The sequence below is a fragment of the Carcharhinus amblyrhynchos genome, chromosome 11 (genome assembly GCF_965287045.1).
Source record: "Carcharhinus amblyrhynchos chromosome 11, sCarAmb.v2.hapA, whole genome shotgun sequence".
Classification (NCBI taxonomy): Eukaryota; Metazoa; Chordata; class Chondrichthyes; order Carcharhiniformes; family Carcharhinidae; genus Carcharhinus; species Carcharhinus amblyrhynchos.
Window position 1 is genome coordinate 93,183,040 of NC_137334.1, and position 18,080 is coordinate 93,201,119.

At 51.5% G+C, this 18,080-nt stretch overlaps 1 protein-coding gene across 1 annotated transcript in view; it reads left to right on the plus strand.

Moving 5' to 3' along the window:
• Positions 1–18,080, plus strand: part of spega (striated muscle enriched protein kinase a) — a 363,062-nt gene that overhangs the window by 301,275 nt on the left and 43,707 nt on the right. Inside the window, 5 exon segments of the mRNA XM_080199291.1 lie at positions 592–792; positions 3,758–3,818; positions 4,783–4,860; positions 8,404–8,576; positions 14,664–14,690. Of these exon segments, the coding sequence (XP_080055417.1) occupies positions 592–792; positions 3,758–3,818; positions 4,783–4,860; positions 8,404–8,576; positions 14,664–14,690 (540 nt within the window).

Here is an 18,080-nt window from a genome sequence, read left to right on the forward strand (position 1 = left end):
TGTTGATGCCCCCTAGTCTCCCCCACAAGTAGAGACATCCCGTCTGTGTTTTTGTTTATTCATTCCTGGGACAGGGGGTGTCGCTGGCTGGGCCAGCGTTTATTGAGAATTAAGAGTCAACCACATTGCTGTGGCTCTGGAGTCACATGTAGGCCAGACCAGGTAAGGATGGCAGATTTCCTTCCTTAAAGGACATTAGGGAGCCAGATGTGTTTTTCCAACAATCAACAATGGTTTCAGTCTATTCTTAATTCCAGATTTTTTTTGTATTGAATTCAAATTCCACCATCTGCCGTGGTGGGATTCGAACCTGGGTCCCCAGAGCAGTAGCTGAGTTTCTGGATTGATAGTCTAACAATAATCCCACTAGACCATTGCCTCCCCACAATCTATCCCGTCTCAAAATCACACACATCTCGATCAGGTTACCCCTCAGCCTTTCCTTTTTGAGAGAAGGCAGTCTAACCTTCCCTGATAGTTAGCACCTTCCTGTTCCTGTCTCCCGATATTTGCCCAGTTTTCCTGCTGTCCCAATACAGCTGTGCGGTGTGTTAGTAGTCATCAATGTTTGCTTGTCTCCGTTTCTCAAAGGGGTGCGTTTTCGTGCGTCAAGAGGGTGACGGAGAAGAGCAGCAAGATGGACTACGCAGCGAAATTCATTTCCTTCCGGGCGACTGCCCGGGAAGATGCGGTCAGGGAGTTGGAGATTCTGTCACAACTTGACCACGAGAGGATTGTCTACTTCCATGATGCCTTTGAGAAAAAGAATAGTATCATCATTGTCCTGGAGCTGTATCCTTTCATTCCAGAACCTTCCGTTAGACCTGATTGGTTACTGTCACCACAGGAGCAATCTCCATCTTCAACCTGATGGAGCAAAGGGATTGGTCCTTCAGAGTCCTGAGTGAAATGAGTGTGGGGATTGACGAATCCAGTGGATCAAAGAGAGATTACCCTAAAGAACCAGCAGACATCTCAAAGAGTTTTACACTCAATCATAGAATCCCTACAATGCAGAAGGAGGCCTTTCAACCCATCAAGTCTGCACCAATTCTAACCCAGTCTCACCCATAACCCCACATCTTTTTTTTGTTCATTCCTGGGACATGGGTGTCGCTGGCTGTGCCAGCATTTATTACCCATCCCTAGTTGCCTTTGGAGGGGGTGTTGACAGTCAACTACATTGCTGTGGCTCTGGAGTCACATGTAGGCCAGACCGGGTAAGGACGGCAGATTTCCTTCCCTGAAGGACATTAGTGGCTCAGATGGAGTTTTTCTGAAAATCGACAATGTCAGTAGATTCTTAATTCCAGATTTTTTTGTTGAATTCAAATTCCACCATCTGCCGTGGTGGGATTCGAACCCGGGTCCCCAGAACATTAATAATTTAGTGATAATATCACCAGGCCATCACCTTGCCCCACTAACCCTCCTAATTTATGTATCTTTGGACACTGAGGGGTGATTTAGCATGGCCAATCAAACTAACCCACACACCTTTGGACCATGGGAGGAAACCGGAGCACCCGGAGGAAACCCACGCAGACACGGGGAGAACATGCAGACTCCGCACAGATAGTGACCCGAGCCAGGAATCAAACCCAGGTCCCTGGTGCTGTGAGGCAGCAGTACCAACAACTGTGCCACCGTGCCTTTAACATGTTGTTAGTATGGTAAGATGGAAATGCAACAATTTGTGCACAGCAAGCTCCCACAAACAGCAATGTGAGAACAAGACAGATCATCTGACTTTATGATGTTGGGTGAAGAATGACTTACTGGTCAGATACATGGGGGCGGCTTCTCCAATCACCTGCAGGATAATCCCAAGGGATCTGTTCCTTCTAACGAGGAGATCAGAGAGGATCTCAGTTCCCTGTCCTGGGAGTGTTTGATGGGGACAGTATAGAGGGAGCTTTACTCTGTATCTAACCCCGTGCTGTACCTGTCCTGGGAGTGTTTGATGGAGACAGTGTAGAGGGAGCTTTATTCTGTATCAAACCCCGTCCTGTACCTGTCCTGGGAGTGTTTGATGGGGGGACAGTGTAGAGGGAGCTTTACTCTGTATCTAACCCCGTGCTGTACCTGTCCTGGGAGTGTTTGATGGGGACAGTGTAGAGGGAGCTTTACTCTGTATCTAACCCCGTGCTGTACCTGTCCTGGGAGTGTTTGATGGGGGACAGTGTAGAGGGAGCTTTAGGTATGTTTTACTGGAGTTGAGACCTGTCACTCCCTGAAACACTCTGTCACTCCACCCGTACCCTAGTGCTTTCCATATCCCTACCTGCAGTTTCACACTAGCTGTGACTGGAGGAATTGTCAATTTTCTTCCCAAACCTAGTGATGCACTAAGGCAGGCTTTCTTACTTTCAAAGCTGGTAATTCCTGGAACAGGTTGCTGGTATTTCACCAGGGGGCTTAAAACTTAAGGTGCGTCAATCCACACCAAGAATGGCTGATCCGGAGTCTCTCCCACCCTCACCGCTGGCCATTGGTGTGTTTTAAAGGGTTACATTCAACCTGTTTGGCTGGGTTATGAACACACCTTCTTTGGCTGTCCAGTCCTGGGGTGGGACTCGAACAAATGAAGAACATTACTGCACAGGAACAGGCCCTTCGGCCCTCCAAACCTGCGCCAATCACAATGCCAGCCTAAACTAAAACCATGTGCACTCACAGAGTCCGTACCCTTCCATTCCCATCCTATTCATGTATTTGTCTAGATGCTGCTATCGTACCCGCTCCCACCCCCTCCCTGGGCAGCACGTTCCAGACACTCACCACCCTCTGTGTAAAAAACCTGCCTCACACACCCCCTCTAAACTTTTCCCCACGCACCTTAAACCTATCTCCCCGAGTACCTGACTTTTCTACCCTGGGAAAGAGCATCTGACTATCCACTCTGTCCATGCCACTCATAATCTTGTAAACCTCTATAAGAACATAAGAAATAGGAGCAGGAGTAGGCCATCTAGCCCTTCGAGCCTGCCCCGCCATTCCATAAGATCATGGCTGATCTGAAGTGGATCAGTTCCACTTTCCCGCTTTCTCCCCATAACCCTTAATCCCCTTGCCTACCAAAAACCTATCCACCCGTGACTTAAATATATTTAGTGAGGCAGCCTCCACCACTTCAACGGGCAGAGAATTCCAGGGATTCACCACCCTTTGAGTGAAGAAGTTCCTCCTCATCTCTGATCTAAACTGCACCCCCTTATCTTGAGGCTGTGCCCTCTAGTCCTGCTGTCCTTTCTGAGCAGGAAGAACCTCTCTACCTCTACCCTATCCATCCCTTTCATCATCTTATACGTCTCAATGAGATCTCCCCTCATCCTTCTAAACTCTAACAAGTACAAGCCCCGTCTATTCAGCCTCTCTTCATAGCTCAACCCCCTCAACTCCGGCATCAGCCTAATGAACCTCCTCTGCACTCCCTCCAAGGCCAAAATATCCTTGCGTAAGTGCGGCGACCAAAACTGCACACAATACTCCAGCTGCGGCCTCACCAGTGCCCTGTACAGTTGCCCTGTATCAGGCCACCCCTCAACCTCCATCGCTCCACTGAGGACAAACCAAGTTTCTCCAACCTCTCTGACTCGAACCCGGAGCTTCTAGCTCAGAGTCCGGGACATTACCCACTGAGACTGTCTGAAGGAATGCCAGTTGAAGGTTAACCTGAATCCATCTCTGAGTCCATGTGGAGGGGAGGCTGGGTTTGTTACACGGTTTTGAGTTTTGCTTTGACTCTGACGTTAAGCTGTGCCCAGGAGGAACTGTTCGATCGTTTAATCAAGAAAGTCAACATCCTGGAAACCGAGGTGAGTAATATCGAGTCGCTCCCCATCTCTCCGCACTCCTGACATTGGGAAGGAACAGGATTACCCAATCTCAGACCCGTCCCACACAGAGTCCAGCCACACTCTATCACACTGGCTTTAATCCCCCGTCTCAGACAGGGAGACACGGTATTGTTCCCCAGTGTGAATGAGGGGTGAGGGAACAGATAAGCAGAGATTTCCATCGCAGTTTTCCTGATAAAGCACCGTCCACCCAATGACGTACTTTGCAAAGGTTGGGCACTTTTTAAAAATTCACTTTTGGGACGTGGCTGTCACCGGCTAAGCCAGCATTTATTACCCATCCCTAATTGTCCTGGAGAAGGTGAGCTGCCTTCTTGAACCCACTGCAGTCCATGGGGTGTAGGTACACCCACAGTGCTGTTAGGGAGGGAATTCCGGGACAGTGAAGGAATGGCCAATATACTTCCTACAGGACACATTCCCTAGCTGGGGGGGGGGCCTGGCCAATGCACCCTAACCCGCACATATTTGGACTGTGGAAGGAAACTGGAGTACCCGGAGGAAACCCACGCAGACACGGGGAGAATGTGCAAACTCCACACAGACAGTGACCCGAGCCGGGAATCAAACCCGGGTCCCTAGTGCTGTGAGGCAGCAGTGCTAACCACCGTGCCACCCTAATCACAGACAGTCCCAGAGGGGATCTGTACGGCAACCTGATACCTTTCCATGGCCACTATTACTGGAAGCAATTTTTGGAGATTGAATTCAGATTGTGAAAGGTTCCCGGTGCTGGGTTTGAGCTCACTGCTCTGTCCATCAATACAGCTGCTCTGCAGAGACCCACACTCAGTGGCTGCAGGTAACTGTACCTGGGGTGTGGTGGCTCTATTCTCCGTGGGAAGCAGGGGGCTGGCAGGTAATTGGATGGGTTCTATATTGGCTGACCTCTCCAGGCACTCACTGTGATCTCCTCTCCCAGCTGCGGTTGTACATCCGGCAGATCCTGGAGGGAATCAGCTACCTTCATCAGAATAACATTCTTCACCTGGATATCAAGGTAATCTCAGAGTCCCGGGTTAACACACACACAGTGCACCCCCCACCCCCCCCCCCCCCACACCATACAGCCTGAGCTGCTCACTGACACACACAACCACAACAATCATAATCGACTGTCTCCACTAATCAGAAATGTCAGAGATTTTATAATTCTGTAATTTATATTTCCTTCTACCTGTCTCCTATCCCCTGCCTGTCTCCTGTCCTCCGCCTGTCTTCTGTGCCCTGCCCGTCTCCTGCCTCCTGCCCATCTCCTGTCCCTTGCCTGTCTTCTATCCCCTACCTGTCTCCTGTCTCCCGCCTGTCTCCTGAACTCTGCCTCTCTCCTGTCCCCTGTCCATCTCCTGTTCCTTGCCTGTTTCCTATCCCCTGCCTGTCTCTTGTCCCCTGCCCCTTTACTGTCCCTTGCCCGTCTCCTGTCCTGTGCCCGTCTCCTGTACCCTACCTGTCTCCTATCCCCTGCCTGTCTCCTTCCCGCTGTCTATCTCCTGTTCTCTGCCTGTCTCCTATCCCCTGCCTGTCTCCTTCCCGCTGTCTATCTCCTGTTCTCTGCCTGTCTCCTATCCCCTGCCTGTCTCCTTCCCGCTGTCTATCTCCTGTTCTCTGCCTGTCTCCTGTCCTGTGCCCATCTCCTGTACCCTACCTGTCTCCTATCCCCTGCCTGTCTCCTTCCCGCTGTCTATCTCCTGTTCTCTGCCTGTCTCCTGTCCTCAAAATGTTTCCTCATTTCACTTCCGAAAGATCCTGTTCTATGCTTTATTTCCGATGCTGTTCAGTTTGCGATGCCCCAGGCAGTGGGAATAGTTTCTCTATATCCACCCTGACCTGCCGCGCTGTAACATCTCAACATCTCGAATCAAATCTCCCATCGGTTTTCTGAATTCTGAGGAATACAATCGCAGTTCGTGTCGTCCCTGCCCGGAGCCCTGGTCTGTGAACCTGCACAGCACTCCCCTCCCAATCAGAAAATCCTCACTGCTCACATCCGGGGGGGGTGGGGGGGTGGGTGTCGGGGTTTGGGGTTGGGGGTGGGTGTCGGGGTTTGGGGTGGGGGGTGGGTGTTGGGGTTTGGGGTTGGGGGGTGGGTGTCGGGGTTTGGGGGGGTGGGTGGGTGTCGGGGTTTGGGGTTGGGGGGTGGGTGTCGGGGTTTGGGGTTGGGGGGTGGGTGTCGGGGTTTGGGGTTGGGGGGTGGGTGTCGGGGTTGGGGGGTGGGTGTCGGGGTTTGGGGTGGGGGGTGGGTGTCGGGGTTTGGGGGGGTGGGTGGGTGTTGGGGTTTGGGTTAGGGGTGGGTGTTGGGGTTTGGGGTTGGGGGGTGGGTGTTGGGGTGGGGGTGGGTGTTGGGGTTTGGGGGGGTGGGGGGTGGGTGTTGGGGTTTGGGTTAGGGGTGGGTGTTGGGGTTTGGGGTGGGGGGTGGGTGTCGGGGTTTGGGGTTGGGGGGTGGGTGTCGGGGTTTGGGGTGTTGGGGTTTGGGGTGGGGGGGTGGGTGTCGGGGTTTGGGGTGTTGGGGTTTGGGTTGGGGGGTGGGTGTCGGGGTTTGGGGTTGGGGGGTGGGTGTCGGGGTTTGGGGTTGGGGGGTGGGTGTCGGGGTTTGGGGTTGGGGGGGTGGGTGTCGGGGTTTGGGGTTGGGGGGGTGGGTGTCGGGGTTTGGGGTTGGGGGGTGGGTGTCGGGGTTTGGGGTTGGGGGGGTGGGTGTCGGGGTTTGGGGGTGGGGGGGTGGGTGTCGGGGTTTGGGGTGGGGGGGTGGGTGTCGGGGTTTGGGGTTGGGGGGGTGGGTGTCGGGGTTTGGGGTGGGGGGGTGGGTGTCGGGGTTTGGGGTGGGGGGTGGGTGTCGGGGTTTGGGGTGGGGGGTGGGTGTCGGGGTTTGGGGTGGGGGGGTGGGTGTCGGGGTTTGGGGTGGGGGGTGGGTGTCGGGGTTTGGGGTGGGGGGTGGGTGTCGGGGTTTGGGGTGGGGGGTGGGTGTCGGGGTTTGGGGTGGGGGTGGGTGTCGGGGTTTGGGGTTGGGGGGTGGGTGTCGGGGTTTGGGGTTGGGGGGGTGGGTGTCGGGGTTTGGGGTTGGGGGGGTGGGTGTCGGGGTTTAGGGTTGGGGGGGTGGTGTCGGGGTTTGGGGTGGGGGGGGTGGGTGTCGGGGTTTGGGGTTGGGGGGGTGGGTGTCGGGGTTTGGGGTGGGGGGGGTGGGTGTCGGGGTTTGGGGTTGGGGGGGTGGGTGTCGGGGTTTGGGGTGGGGGGGGTGGGTGTCGGGGTTTGGGGTTGGGGGGTGGGTGTCGGGGTTTGGGGTGGGGGGGTGGGTGTCGGGGTTTGGGGTTGGGGGGGTGGTGTCGGGGTTTGGGGTGGGGGGGGTGGGTGTCGGGGTTTGGGGTGGGGGTGGGTGTCGGGGTTTGGGGTGTTGGGGTTTGGGTTGGGGGTGGGTGTCGGGGTTTGGGTTGGGGGTGGGTGTCGGGGTTTGGGGTTGGGGGGGTGGGTGTCGGGGTTTGGGTTGGGGGTGGGTGTCGGGGTTTGGGGTGTTGGGGTTTGGGTTGGGGGTGGGTGTCGGGGTTTGGGTTGGGGGTGGGTGTCGGGGTTTGGGGTTGGGGGGGTGGGTGTCGGGGTTTGGGGTGTTGGGGTTTGGGTTGGGGGTGGGTGTCGGGGTTTGGGTTGGGGGTGGGTGTCGGGGTTTGGGGTGGGGGGGGGTGGGTGTCGGGGTTTGGGTTGGGGGTGGGTGTCGGGGTTTGGGGTTGGGGGGGTGGGTGTCGGGGTTTGGGTTGGGGGGTGGGTGTCGGGGTTTGGGTTGGGGGTGGGTGTCGGGGTTTGGGGTTGGGGGGGTGGGTGTCGGGGTTTGGGTTGGGGGGGTGGGTGTCGGGGTTTGGGTTGGGGGTGGGTGTCGGGGTTTGGGTTGGGGGGTGGGTGTTGGGGTTTGGGGTTTGGGGTTTGGGGGGTGGGTGTTGGGGTTTGGGGTTTAGGTTGGGGGTGGGCGTTGGGGTTTGGGGGCACAATGAGATGAATTGTTATCCACAGCGAGTTGTTGTGATCTGGAAGGTTCTGTCTGGAAAGGCGGTGGAAGCAGATTCATTAGGAACTTTCAGAAGGGAATTGGATAAAGAGTTGAAGGGGAAACGTTGTTAAAGTTTATTTATTAATGTCACAAGTAAGGCTTACATTAACACTGCAATGAAGTTACTGTGAAAATCCCCTAGTCGCCACAATCCGGCGCCTGTTCGGGTGACACTGAGGGAGAATTTGGAACGGCCAATCCACCCTAACCAGCACGTCTTTCAGACTGTGGGAGGAAACTGGAGCACCTGCAGAAAACCCACGCAGACACTGGGAGAATGTGCAGACTCCACACCCCAAGCCAGGACTCTAACCCGGGTCCCTGGAGCTGTGAGGCAGCAGTGCCAACCACCGTGACAGAGCCCTGGAGGAGGGAGGGGGGGATTGCATGGCAGGTGGGGGACGGGACTGAGTGGGTAGCTGTTTCAAAGAGGGAAAGGCAGTCACGATGGGCCGAATGGCCTCCTCCTGTTCCGTGGGATTCTATGCTTTCTCTTCCTCTCTCTCTCTGCAGCCCGACAACATTCTCATGGCGGACTCGGCCAGCGAGAGTATCCGGATCTGCGATCTCGGGAACGCCCAGGCGGTTACGCCGGACACACCGCAGTTCTGCCGCTTCGGAACTCCGGAATACGTTTCTCCGGAAATCGTGAATCAGACTCCGGTGTCCCACGTCACCGATATCTGGTATGAAGCATCTTCACTAACATCCTGGGTCAGAGAGCCTGCTCGACAGAACTGACCAATGATAAAAGAGATAGCCCCGCAGTTACATCCTGTCCTTGACCACCTCGGCCTATCGCGCGGTGATGTCCAGTCTGTAACCACCCGCTACACAACAGGCCATTGGCAAAACGGCCCCAGTCCCTTCCTAAGGGCGCAAGACGGATCCCACCCAGTGCGTGGTCAACTAGCAGGAGACCGGTCTCCACTAGCACTGAGGGGGGGACACGCACGGAGATCACAGTAGCCTCCAGCTGGTCAGCAATACGGCTGGGCAGTGTCCACCTGGCAAGAGTAACAGGAGTACAGAATATAGGGCTAAAGGAAGGACGCTTGGTAGTGTCAACGAGTAGCGAGATCTCGGGGTACAGGTGCATAGATCCCTGAAAGTTGGCACTCAGGTTGAGAAAGTTGTTAAGAAGGTGTATTAGCTTTTATTGGTAGAGGGATTGAATTTCAGAGTCGTGAGGTCATGTTACAACCGTACAAAACTCTGGTGCGGCCGCACTTGGAGTATTGCGTACAGTTCTGGTCGCTGCATTATAAGAAAGATGTGGAGGCATTGGAAAGGGTGCAGAGGAGGTTTACCAGGATGTTGCCTGGTATGGTGGGAAGGTCTTATGAGGAAAGGCTGAGGGACTTGAGGTTATTTTCATTGGCGAGAAGAAGGTTATGAGGTGACCTGATTGAGGCATACAAGATGATCAAAGGATTGGATAGGGTGGACAGTGAGAGCCTTTTTCCTGGGATGGTGATGGCTAACACGAAGGGACATAGCTTTAAATTGAGGGGTGGTAATTATAGGACAGATGTCAGAGGTAGGTTCTTTACTCAGAGGGTAGTAAGGGCGTGGAATGCCCTGCCTGCAGCAGTTGTGGACTCGCCAACTTTAAGGGCGTTCAAATGGTCAGTGGACAGGTATATGGATAATATTGGAATAGTTTAGGTTAGAGGGTCATTAGATTGGTTCCACTGGTCATAAGAACATAAGAACATAAGAAATAGGAGCAGGAGTAGGCCATCTAGCCCTTCGAGCCTGCCCCGCCATTCAATAAGATCATGGCTGATCTGTTGTGGCTCAGTTCCACTTTCCCGCCCTCTCCCCATAACCCTTAATCCCCTCTCTTATCAAGAACCCATCAACCCGCTTCTTAAAAATATTTAGCGAGGCAGCCTCCACCACTTCAACGGGCAGAGAATTCCAGAGATTCACCACCCTTTGAGTGAAGAAGTTCCTCCTCAACTCCGTTCTAAACTGCCTCCCCTTTATCTTGAGGCTGTGCCCCCTAGTCCTACTGTCTTTTTTGAGCGGGAAGAGTCTCTCCACCTCTATCCTATCCATCCCATTCATCATCTTATACGTCTCAATGAGATCTCCCCTCATTCTTCTAAACTCTAACGAGTACAAGCCTAGTTTATTCAGCCTCTCCTCATAGCTCAATCCCCTCAACTCCGGTATCAGCCTAGTAAACCTCCTCTGCACTCCCTCCAGGGCCAAAATATCCTTGCGCAGGTGTGGCGCCCAAAACTGCACACAGTACTCCAGCTGCGGCCTCACCAATGCCCTATACAGCTGCAGCAAGACCTCCCTACTTTTATATTCAATCCCCCTCGCTATGAAGGCCAGCATCCCATTCGCCTTCCTGACCACCTGCTGCACCTGCAAGCTGGGTTTTTGCGACTCATGCACAAGGACCCCGAGGTCCCTCTGCACCGTCGCCTGCTGCAGTTTTTCGCCACGTAAGTAATAGTCCTTCCTACCATTCTTCCTACCAAAGTGGACCACCTCACACTTGCTAACATTAAATTCCATTTGCCAGTTCCTGGCCCATTCGCCCAGCCTATCTAGATCCTTCTGCAGACTCTCCACACCCTCCGCACAATTTGCCTTTCCCCCAATCTTGGTGTCATCAGCAAATTTCGACACCCTGCACTCGGTTCCCTCCTCCAGATCATCTATATAAAAGGTAAATAGCTGAGGCCCCAGCACCGACCCCTGGGGCACCCCACTAGTCACCAACCGCCAATCCGAATAGCACCCATTGACCCCCACTCTCTGCCTCCTATTTGACAACCAATCCTCTATCCACGCTAACACCCTACCCCCAACTCCATGTCCCCTGACCTTCTGCAATAACCTCTTGTGAGGTACCTTGTCAAACGCCTTCTGAAAATCCAGAAAGACCACATCCACCGGCTCTCCTCTATCCACTGCCCTAGACACATCCTCATAGAACTCCAGTAAATTTGTCAGACACGACTTCCCTTTAATGAAACCGTGTTGCGTCCCTCTATCCACGCTAACACCCTACCCCCAACTCCATGTCCCCTGACCTTCTGCAATAACCTCTTGTGAGGTACCTTGTCAAACGCCTTCTGAAAATCCAGAAAGACCACATCCACCGGCTCTCCTCTATCCACTGCCCTAGACACATCCTCATAGAACTCCAGTAAATTTGTCAGACACGACTTCCCTTTAATGAAACCGTGTTGCGTCCCTCTATCCACGCTAACACCCTACCCCCAACTCCATGTCCCCTGACCTTCTGCAATAACCTCTTGTGAGGTACCTTGTCAAACGCCTTCTGAAAATCCAGAAAGACCACATCCACCGGCTCTCCTCTATCCACTGCCCTAGACACATCCCCATAGAACTCCAGTAAATTTGTCAGACACGACTTCCCTTTAATGAAACCGTGTTGCGTCCGCCCTATCAAGCAATTCCCTTCAAGATGCCTCGCAATTTCCTCCTTAATGATGGATTCTAACATTTTACCTACCACAGACGTTAAACTAACCGGCCTATAATTCCCCGCCTTTTGCCTGGCACCCTTCTTAAACAACGGCGTAACATTAGCCGTTTTCCAATCTTCCGGCACTTCCCCGGAATCCAGCGACGTCTGGAAAATAACCACCAAGGCATCCACTATAACCTCCGCCATTTCTTTCAGAACCCTCGGATGCATTCCATCCGGTCCTGGGGACTTGTCCACAATCAGCCCCTCCAGTCTGTCGAGCACCACCTCTCTAGTAACAGTAATGTCATTAAGACCCTCCATTCCTACCACCTTTCCATCTCTAACACCCGGCAAATTATTCACGTCCTCCTCCATGAAGACAGAAACAAAAAAGTTATTCAAGACCTTAGCCATATCCCCATCCCCTACCACTAGCTCCCCTTTCTCATCCTCTAAAGGACCAACATTCACCCTAGCCAGCCTCTTCCTTTTTATATATTTATAAAAACTCTTGCTATCCTTTTTTATATTAAGTGCTAGCCCAGCCTCATAGCTTCTCCTACCCTTCCTTATCAACTTCTTTGTCAATCTTTGTTGACATTTAAACCTTTCCCAATCCTCTTCTCGCCCACTACTCTTAGCTACTCTAAATTCCTCCGCTTTTAATTTAACACTTTCCTTCACCTCCTTCGTTATCCACGGCTTATTACCTCTCTTCCTACTGTCCTTTTTAACCATCGGAATAAATTTCTGCTGAGCACCAAGAAAGATCTCCTTAAAGATCCTCCACTGCTCCTCAGCAGACCTACCTTCCAACGCGCTCCCCCAGTCCACATTCGCCAATTCTTCTCTCATCCTACCATACTCCCCTCTATTCAAACAAAGGACGCGTGTCCGGGAACCCACTTTCTCCTCCTCCATCTGCACCAGAAACTCCACCATACAATGATTGCTCTCCCCAAGAGGATCCTTCACCGCAAGGTCCCTAATTCTACCCGCCTCATTACATAGCACCAGATCCAAGATAGCTCGCTCCCTCGTCGGCTCCAACACACACTGTTCCAGGAAACTATCCCGGCAGCATTCCAAGAACTCCTCCTCGAGCCCACCTCGTCCAACATGGGTCGACCAATCAATATGCAGATTGAAATCTCCCATAACTACTGCCGTCCCATTCCTGCACGCCGCACTTATTTGCGTGTTAACAGCCCACCCCACCTCCAGATCATTATTCGGGGGCCTATAGACGACACCCACCAGCGTCTTCCTCCCTTTGCTGTTCCTAATCTCCACCCACAACGATTCCACGTTCTGCTCTTTGGCTCCGATATCATCCCTTGCTACCACCTTGATACTATCCTTAATCAGCAGAGCTACGCCACCCCCTCTTTCCTCCTGCCTATCCTTCCTAAACACTTGATAGCCCTGTACATTCATCTCCCAGTCCCTGTCACCTTGCAGCCACGTCTTTGTAATGGCCACCAGATCGTATCCATTTGTGTCGATCTGCGCCACCAGCTCATCCACTTTATTCCGAATGCTTCGTGCATTCAGATAAAGCGCTTTCATCCCGGCGCAACATTGAGGGCCAAAGGGCCTGGACTGCGCTGGAATGTTCTGTGTTCTATCTGGTGCCTGTTGGGCATTACCAGAGTGCCAGGGGGCAGAGCCAAGGGAGTGGGGCCCTGGGGGGATGGTTGTGGGAAGGGTGGGGAAGGACAGTGCAGCAATCCCAGCACTGCAGTCGGAGTGTGAGCCTGGAGTGTGTGCTGTGGAGTGGGACCTGGACCCAGGATCCTGTGGCTCACAGTGAGAGAGACTCACCCAGCGAGCCATGGCTGTGATGATGCAACTGGGTTATACAGGGCACAGCACTGCTGATGGTTTAAAATTCTAATCTGACTGGACAAGACCCTTGTCAGGCCCCACTTGGAGTACTGTGCGCAGTTCTGGTCGCCTCACTACAGGAAGGGTGTGGAAGCTATTGAGAGGGTGCAGAGGAGATTTACAAGGATGTTGCCTGGACTGGGAGGCATGCCTTATGAAGATAGGTTGCGGGAGCTGGGACTCTTCTCCCTGGAGAGACGAAGGATGAGAGGCGACCTGATAGAGGTTTATAAGATGTTGAGAGGTATAGATCGGGTGGATTCTCGGAGGCTATTTCCCAGGGCTGAAATGGTCGCTACGAGAGGACACAGGGTTTAAGGTGCTGGGGAGCAGGTACAGAGGAGATGTTAGGGGTAAGTTTTTCACTCAGAGGGTGGTGAGTGAATGGAATCGGCTGCCGTCGGTGGTGGTGGAGGCAAACTCGATAGGGTCTTTTAAGAGACTTCTGGATGAGTACATGGGATTTAATGGGATTGAGAGTTATAGATAGGCCTGGTAGGTATGGATATGATTGGCACAACTTGTGGACCTGTTTGTGCTGTAGTGTTCTATGGTCTATGTTAATAAATAATAAATATGTGAATAAACTGGGCTTGTACTCGTTAGAGTTTAGAAGAATGAGGGGAGATCTCATTGAGACATATAAGATGATGAATGGGATGGATAGGATAGAGGTGGAGAGACTCTTCCCGCTCAAAAAGACAGTAGGACTAGGGGGCACAGCCTCAAGATAAAAGGGGGGCAGTTTAGAACAGAGTTGAGGAGGAACTTCTTCACTCAAAGGGTGGTGAATCTCTGGAATTCTCTGCCCGTTGAAGTGGTGGAGGCTGCCTCGCTAAATATTTTTAAGACGCGGGTTGATGGGTTTTTGATAAGAGAGGGGATTAAGGGTTATGGGGAGAGGGCGGGAAAGTGGAACTGAGCAGCGACAGATCAGCCATGTCGAAGGGCTGGATGGCCTACTCCTGCTCCTATTTCTTATGTTCTTATGTTCTTATTATGTTCTAATCAACCCTACAGTGCAGGAGGAGGCCATTTGGCCATCGAATCTGCACCAACCCCAATCCCACCCAAGCCCTATCCCCATACAGGCATTTACCCTGACACTAAGATCAATTCAGCACGGCCAACCCACCTAACCCGCAAATCTTTGGACTGTGGGAGGAAACCCACGCAGACACAGGGAGAACGTGCAAACTCCGCACTGACAATGACCCCAAGCCGGGAATTGAACTCGAGTCCCTGGCGCTGTGGGACTGCAGTGCTAACCACTGTGCCACCGTGCCACCCCAGACAAGATGATCGGATCAGATGTACTTAGTGATCTGCTGTTACTGCGGTTACTAATTAAGGGTCTGGATTTGTTTGTTTGAACGAGGTGTTTGTTCTGTCTTTGCTAACTCTCTGTGTTTGATTTTGTTAACAGGCCGGTGGGAGTTATCGCCTACATTAGGTAAGTCCCTAAGTCTCCAGGTTCTCACCATCTCTCACAGATCTGTGGTCCCAGTTATCACCCTAACCAGGGACTCTCACTGACTGATAACACAGTGATAGGTCAGAGTGTAAGCTGTGAAGGTCTCTCCAACAGGATGGAGGTAGGTAAAGGAGTTGGAAAAGACTGGCAGGTGGAGTGTCGTGTGTGAAAATGTGAACCTGTCCACTTTGGCAGGAACAGTAGGAAAAAGCAAGTGATTGAAATGGAGAGATTTCAGAATGCTGAGGTGCAGAGGGATCTGGGTGTCCTGGGACATGAATCAGGAAACATTAGTCTGCAGGTAGAGCAAGTGATTAGGAAGATAATGAAATGTTTGATTTTTGATTTGATTTATTGTTGTCACATACATTAGTATACAGTGAAAAGTATTGTTTCGTGCACATTATACAGACAAAACATACCGTTCATAGGGAAGGGAATGAGAGGGTACAGAATGTAGTGTTATAATCATAGCTAAGCTATAGAGAAAGATCAGCTTAATGCAAAGTAGGTCCATTCAAAAGTCTGACAGCAGCAGGGAAGAAGCTGTTCTTGAGTCATAAGAACATAAGAACATAAGAAATAGGAGCAGGAGTAGGCCATCTAGCCCTTCGAGCCTGCCCCGCCATTCAATAAGATCATGGCTGATCTGTCGTGGCTCAGTTCCACATTCCCACCCTCTCCCCATAACCCTTAATCCCCTCTCCTATCAAACCCTACGGGACCTCAGACTTTTGTATCTTTTTCCCAATAGAAGAAGGTGGAAGAGAGAATGTCCGGGGTGCGTGGGGTCCTTAATTATGCTGGCTGCTTTGCCGAGGCAGCGGGAAGTGTAGACAGAGTCAATGGATGTTTATTGCAAGGGGAGAGGAATATAAAAGTCGGGAGATTTTTCAAGTTATTCGGGATGTTGCTACGTCTGGAATTCTGTCCGTAGTTTTGGTCTTGATAAAGAGGCAATTCAGAGAAGGTTCACTCGGTGGGATGAAGGGGTTTGATGACGAGGACAGGTTGAGCAGGTTGGGCCTGCGCTCCTTGGAGTTTAGCAGAGTGAGGGGTGATCTTACTGAAACCTATCAGATGCCGAGGGGACGGGGCATGGTGGATATTGAGAGGATGTTTCCCCTTGTGGGGGGATCTGTAACCGGTGGGACACAGTTCCAGAATCAGGGGGTCTCCCATTGAAGATGGAGGTGAGGAGGAATTCCTTCTCAGAGGCTAGTTAGTCTGTGGATTGCCCTCCCCCAGAGAGCAGTGGGGGGTTGTGAGTCATTCAAAAGATTCAAGACAGAGGGTGGAATTTTCCCAGATACCCACAATGCAAAGTCCCATTGATCTCGAGCAGGATTTTCCGGTCTAGGGGCCAGCGCGGCTGGAAAACCCCACCTACAGTTTTGATCGACAAGAGTGTCCAGGATTATGGGGAACGGACTGGAGACGGGAGCTCAGGTCAGATAAGCCAGAAATTTATAGAATGGCAAGGCAGTCTCGATGGGCTGAATGGTCTACTCCTGCTTCTAACTCCTGTGTTCTTGTGACTGGTGTTTTGGGACTGGTCAGAAATTCCAAAGTGTTTTATCAAGCCTGCTTGAATCATAAGTTTTGCAGTTTGGATTTGCTTAGAAAAAACCTTGAGATGTTTCACTTCAGGTATGATTCAAGTGTCCCACGGGGGAGCTTTTATCAATCAAACTTTTTTTTAAGAATATAGTTAACATGTATCAAAAGAAAATTAGCAAGAACTTTTATTAATTATAAAAAACAGAAAGAGAACAATGACAATAATGTATTAACCCTTAACTGAATATTAAAGTGTTTCAACAAACCAAAACCTCTCTTAAACAATGGGGTTAGATACAGAGTAAAGCTCCCTCTACACTGTCCCCATCAAACACTCCCAGGACAGGGACAGCACGGGGTTAGATACAGAGTAAAGCTCCCTCTACACTGTCCCCATCAAACACTCCCAGGACAGGTACAGCACGGGGTTAGATACAGAGTAAAGCTCCCTCTACACTGTCCCCATCAAACACTCCCAGGACAGGTACAGCACGGGGTTAGATACAGATTAAGACTCCCTCTACACTGTCCCCATCAAACACTCCCAGGACAGGTACAGCACGGGGTTAGATACAGAGTAAAGCTCCCTCTACACTGTCCCCATCAAACACTCCCAGGACAGGTACAGCATGGGGTTAGATACAGATTAAAACTCCCTCTACACTGTCCCCATCAAACACTCCCGGGACAGGTACAGGACGGGGTTAGATACAGAGTAAAGCTCCCTCTACACTGTCTCCCATCAAACACTCCCAGGACAGGTACAGCATGGAGTTAGATACAGAGTAAAGCTCACTTTATCATCCCACAGAACTATTTGACTGGGTGAGTCTTCCAGTCTCTGAAATTTGAGTCTTGTTCAGCGAATTTTACACACTTGTTTAGAAAGTTTTTTGAATGTTTTATAGATTCATCATTCTGCATTTTAGTCAGCAGAATGCGGTGAGATATAACCGAACAGAGAGGAAGGGGGACGGCTGAGATTCATAACCATTACAGCAGGAAATGTTTCAATAATTAGTTCCGAAAGCCTTGGAGAGGGTGCGCTGGAGATTTACTTGGAACGCTGTCAGGGATGAGGGTCTTTAGTGAATCTGGAGAGACTGGAGAAGCTGGGATTGTTCTCCTGAGAGCAGAGAAGGTGAAGAGGAGATTTCCAAATCAGCAAGGGTTTTGATGGAGTAAATGCAGAGGAATTCTTTGATCTGACAGGAGGATTAGTAAACAGGAGAACACCGAATTAAGATTATCAGTAAAAGATCCAGATGGCGAGGTGCCTACTTTACTTCCGCAGCGAGTTGTTGTGATCTGGAAGGTGCTCCCTGAAAGGGCAATGGAAGCAGATTCAACAGGAACTTTCAAAAGGAAATGGGATAAAGAGTTGGAAAGGAAAATTGATTTGATTTGATTTGATTTATTATTGTCACGTATATTAACATACAATGAAAAGTATTGTTTCTTGTGCGCTATACAGGCAAAGCGTACCATTCATAGAGAAGGAAAGGAGAGAGTACAGGATGTAGTGTTACAGTCATAGCTAGGGTGTAGAGAATAATCAACTTAATGCGAGGTAGGTCCATTCAAAAGTCTGATAACAACAGGGAAGAAGCTGTTCTTGAGTCGGTCGGTACGTGACCTCAGGCTTTTGTATCTTTTTCCCAATGGAAGAAGGTGGAAGGGAGAATGTCCGGGGTGTGGGGGGTCCTTAATTATGCTGACTGCTTTGCCGAGGCAGTGGGAATTGTAGACAGAGTCAATGGGTGGGAGGCTGGTTTACGTGATGGATTGGGCTACATTCACAACCTTTTG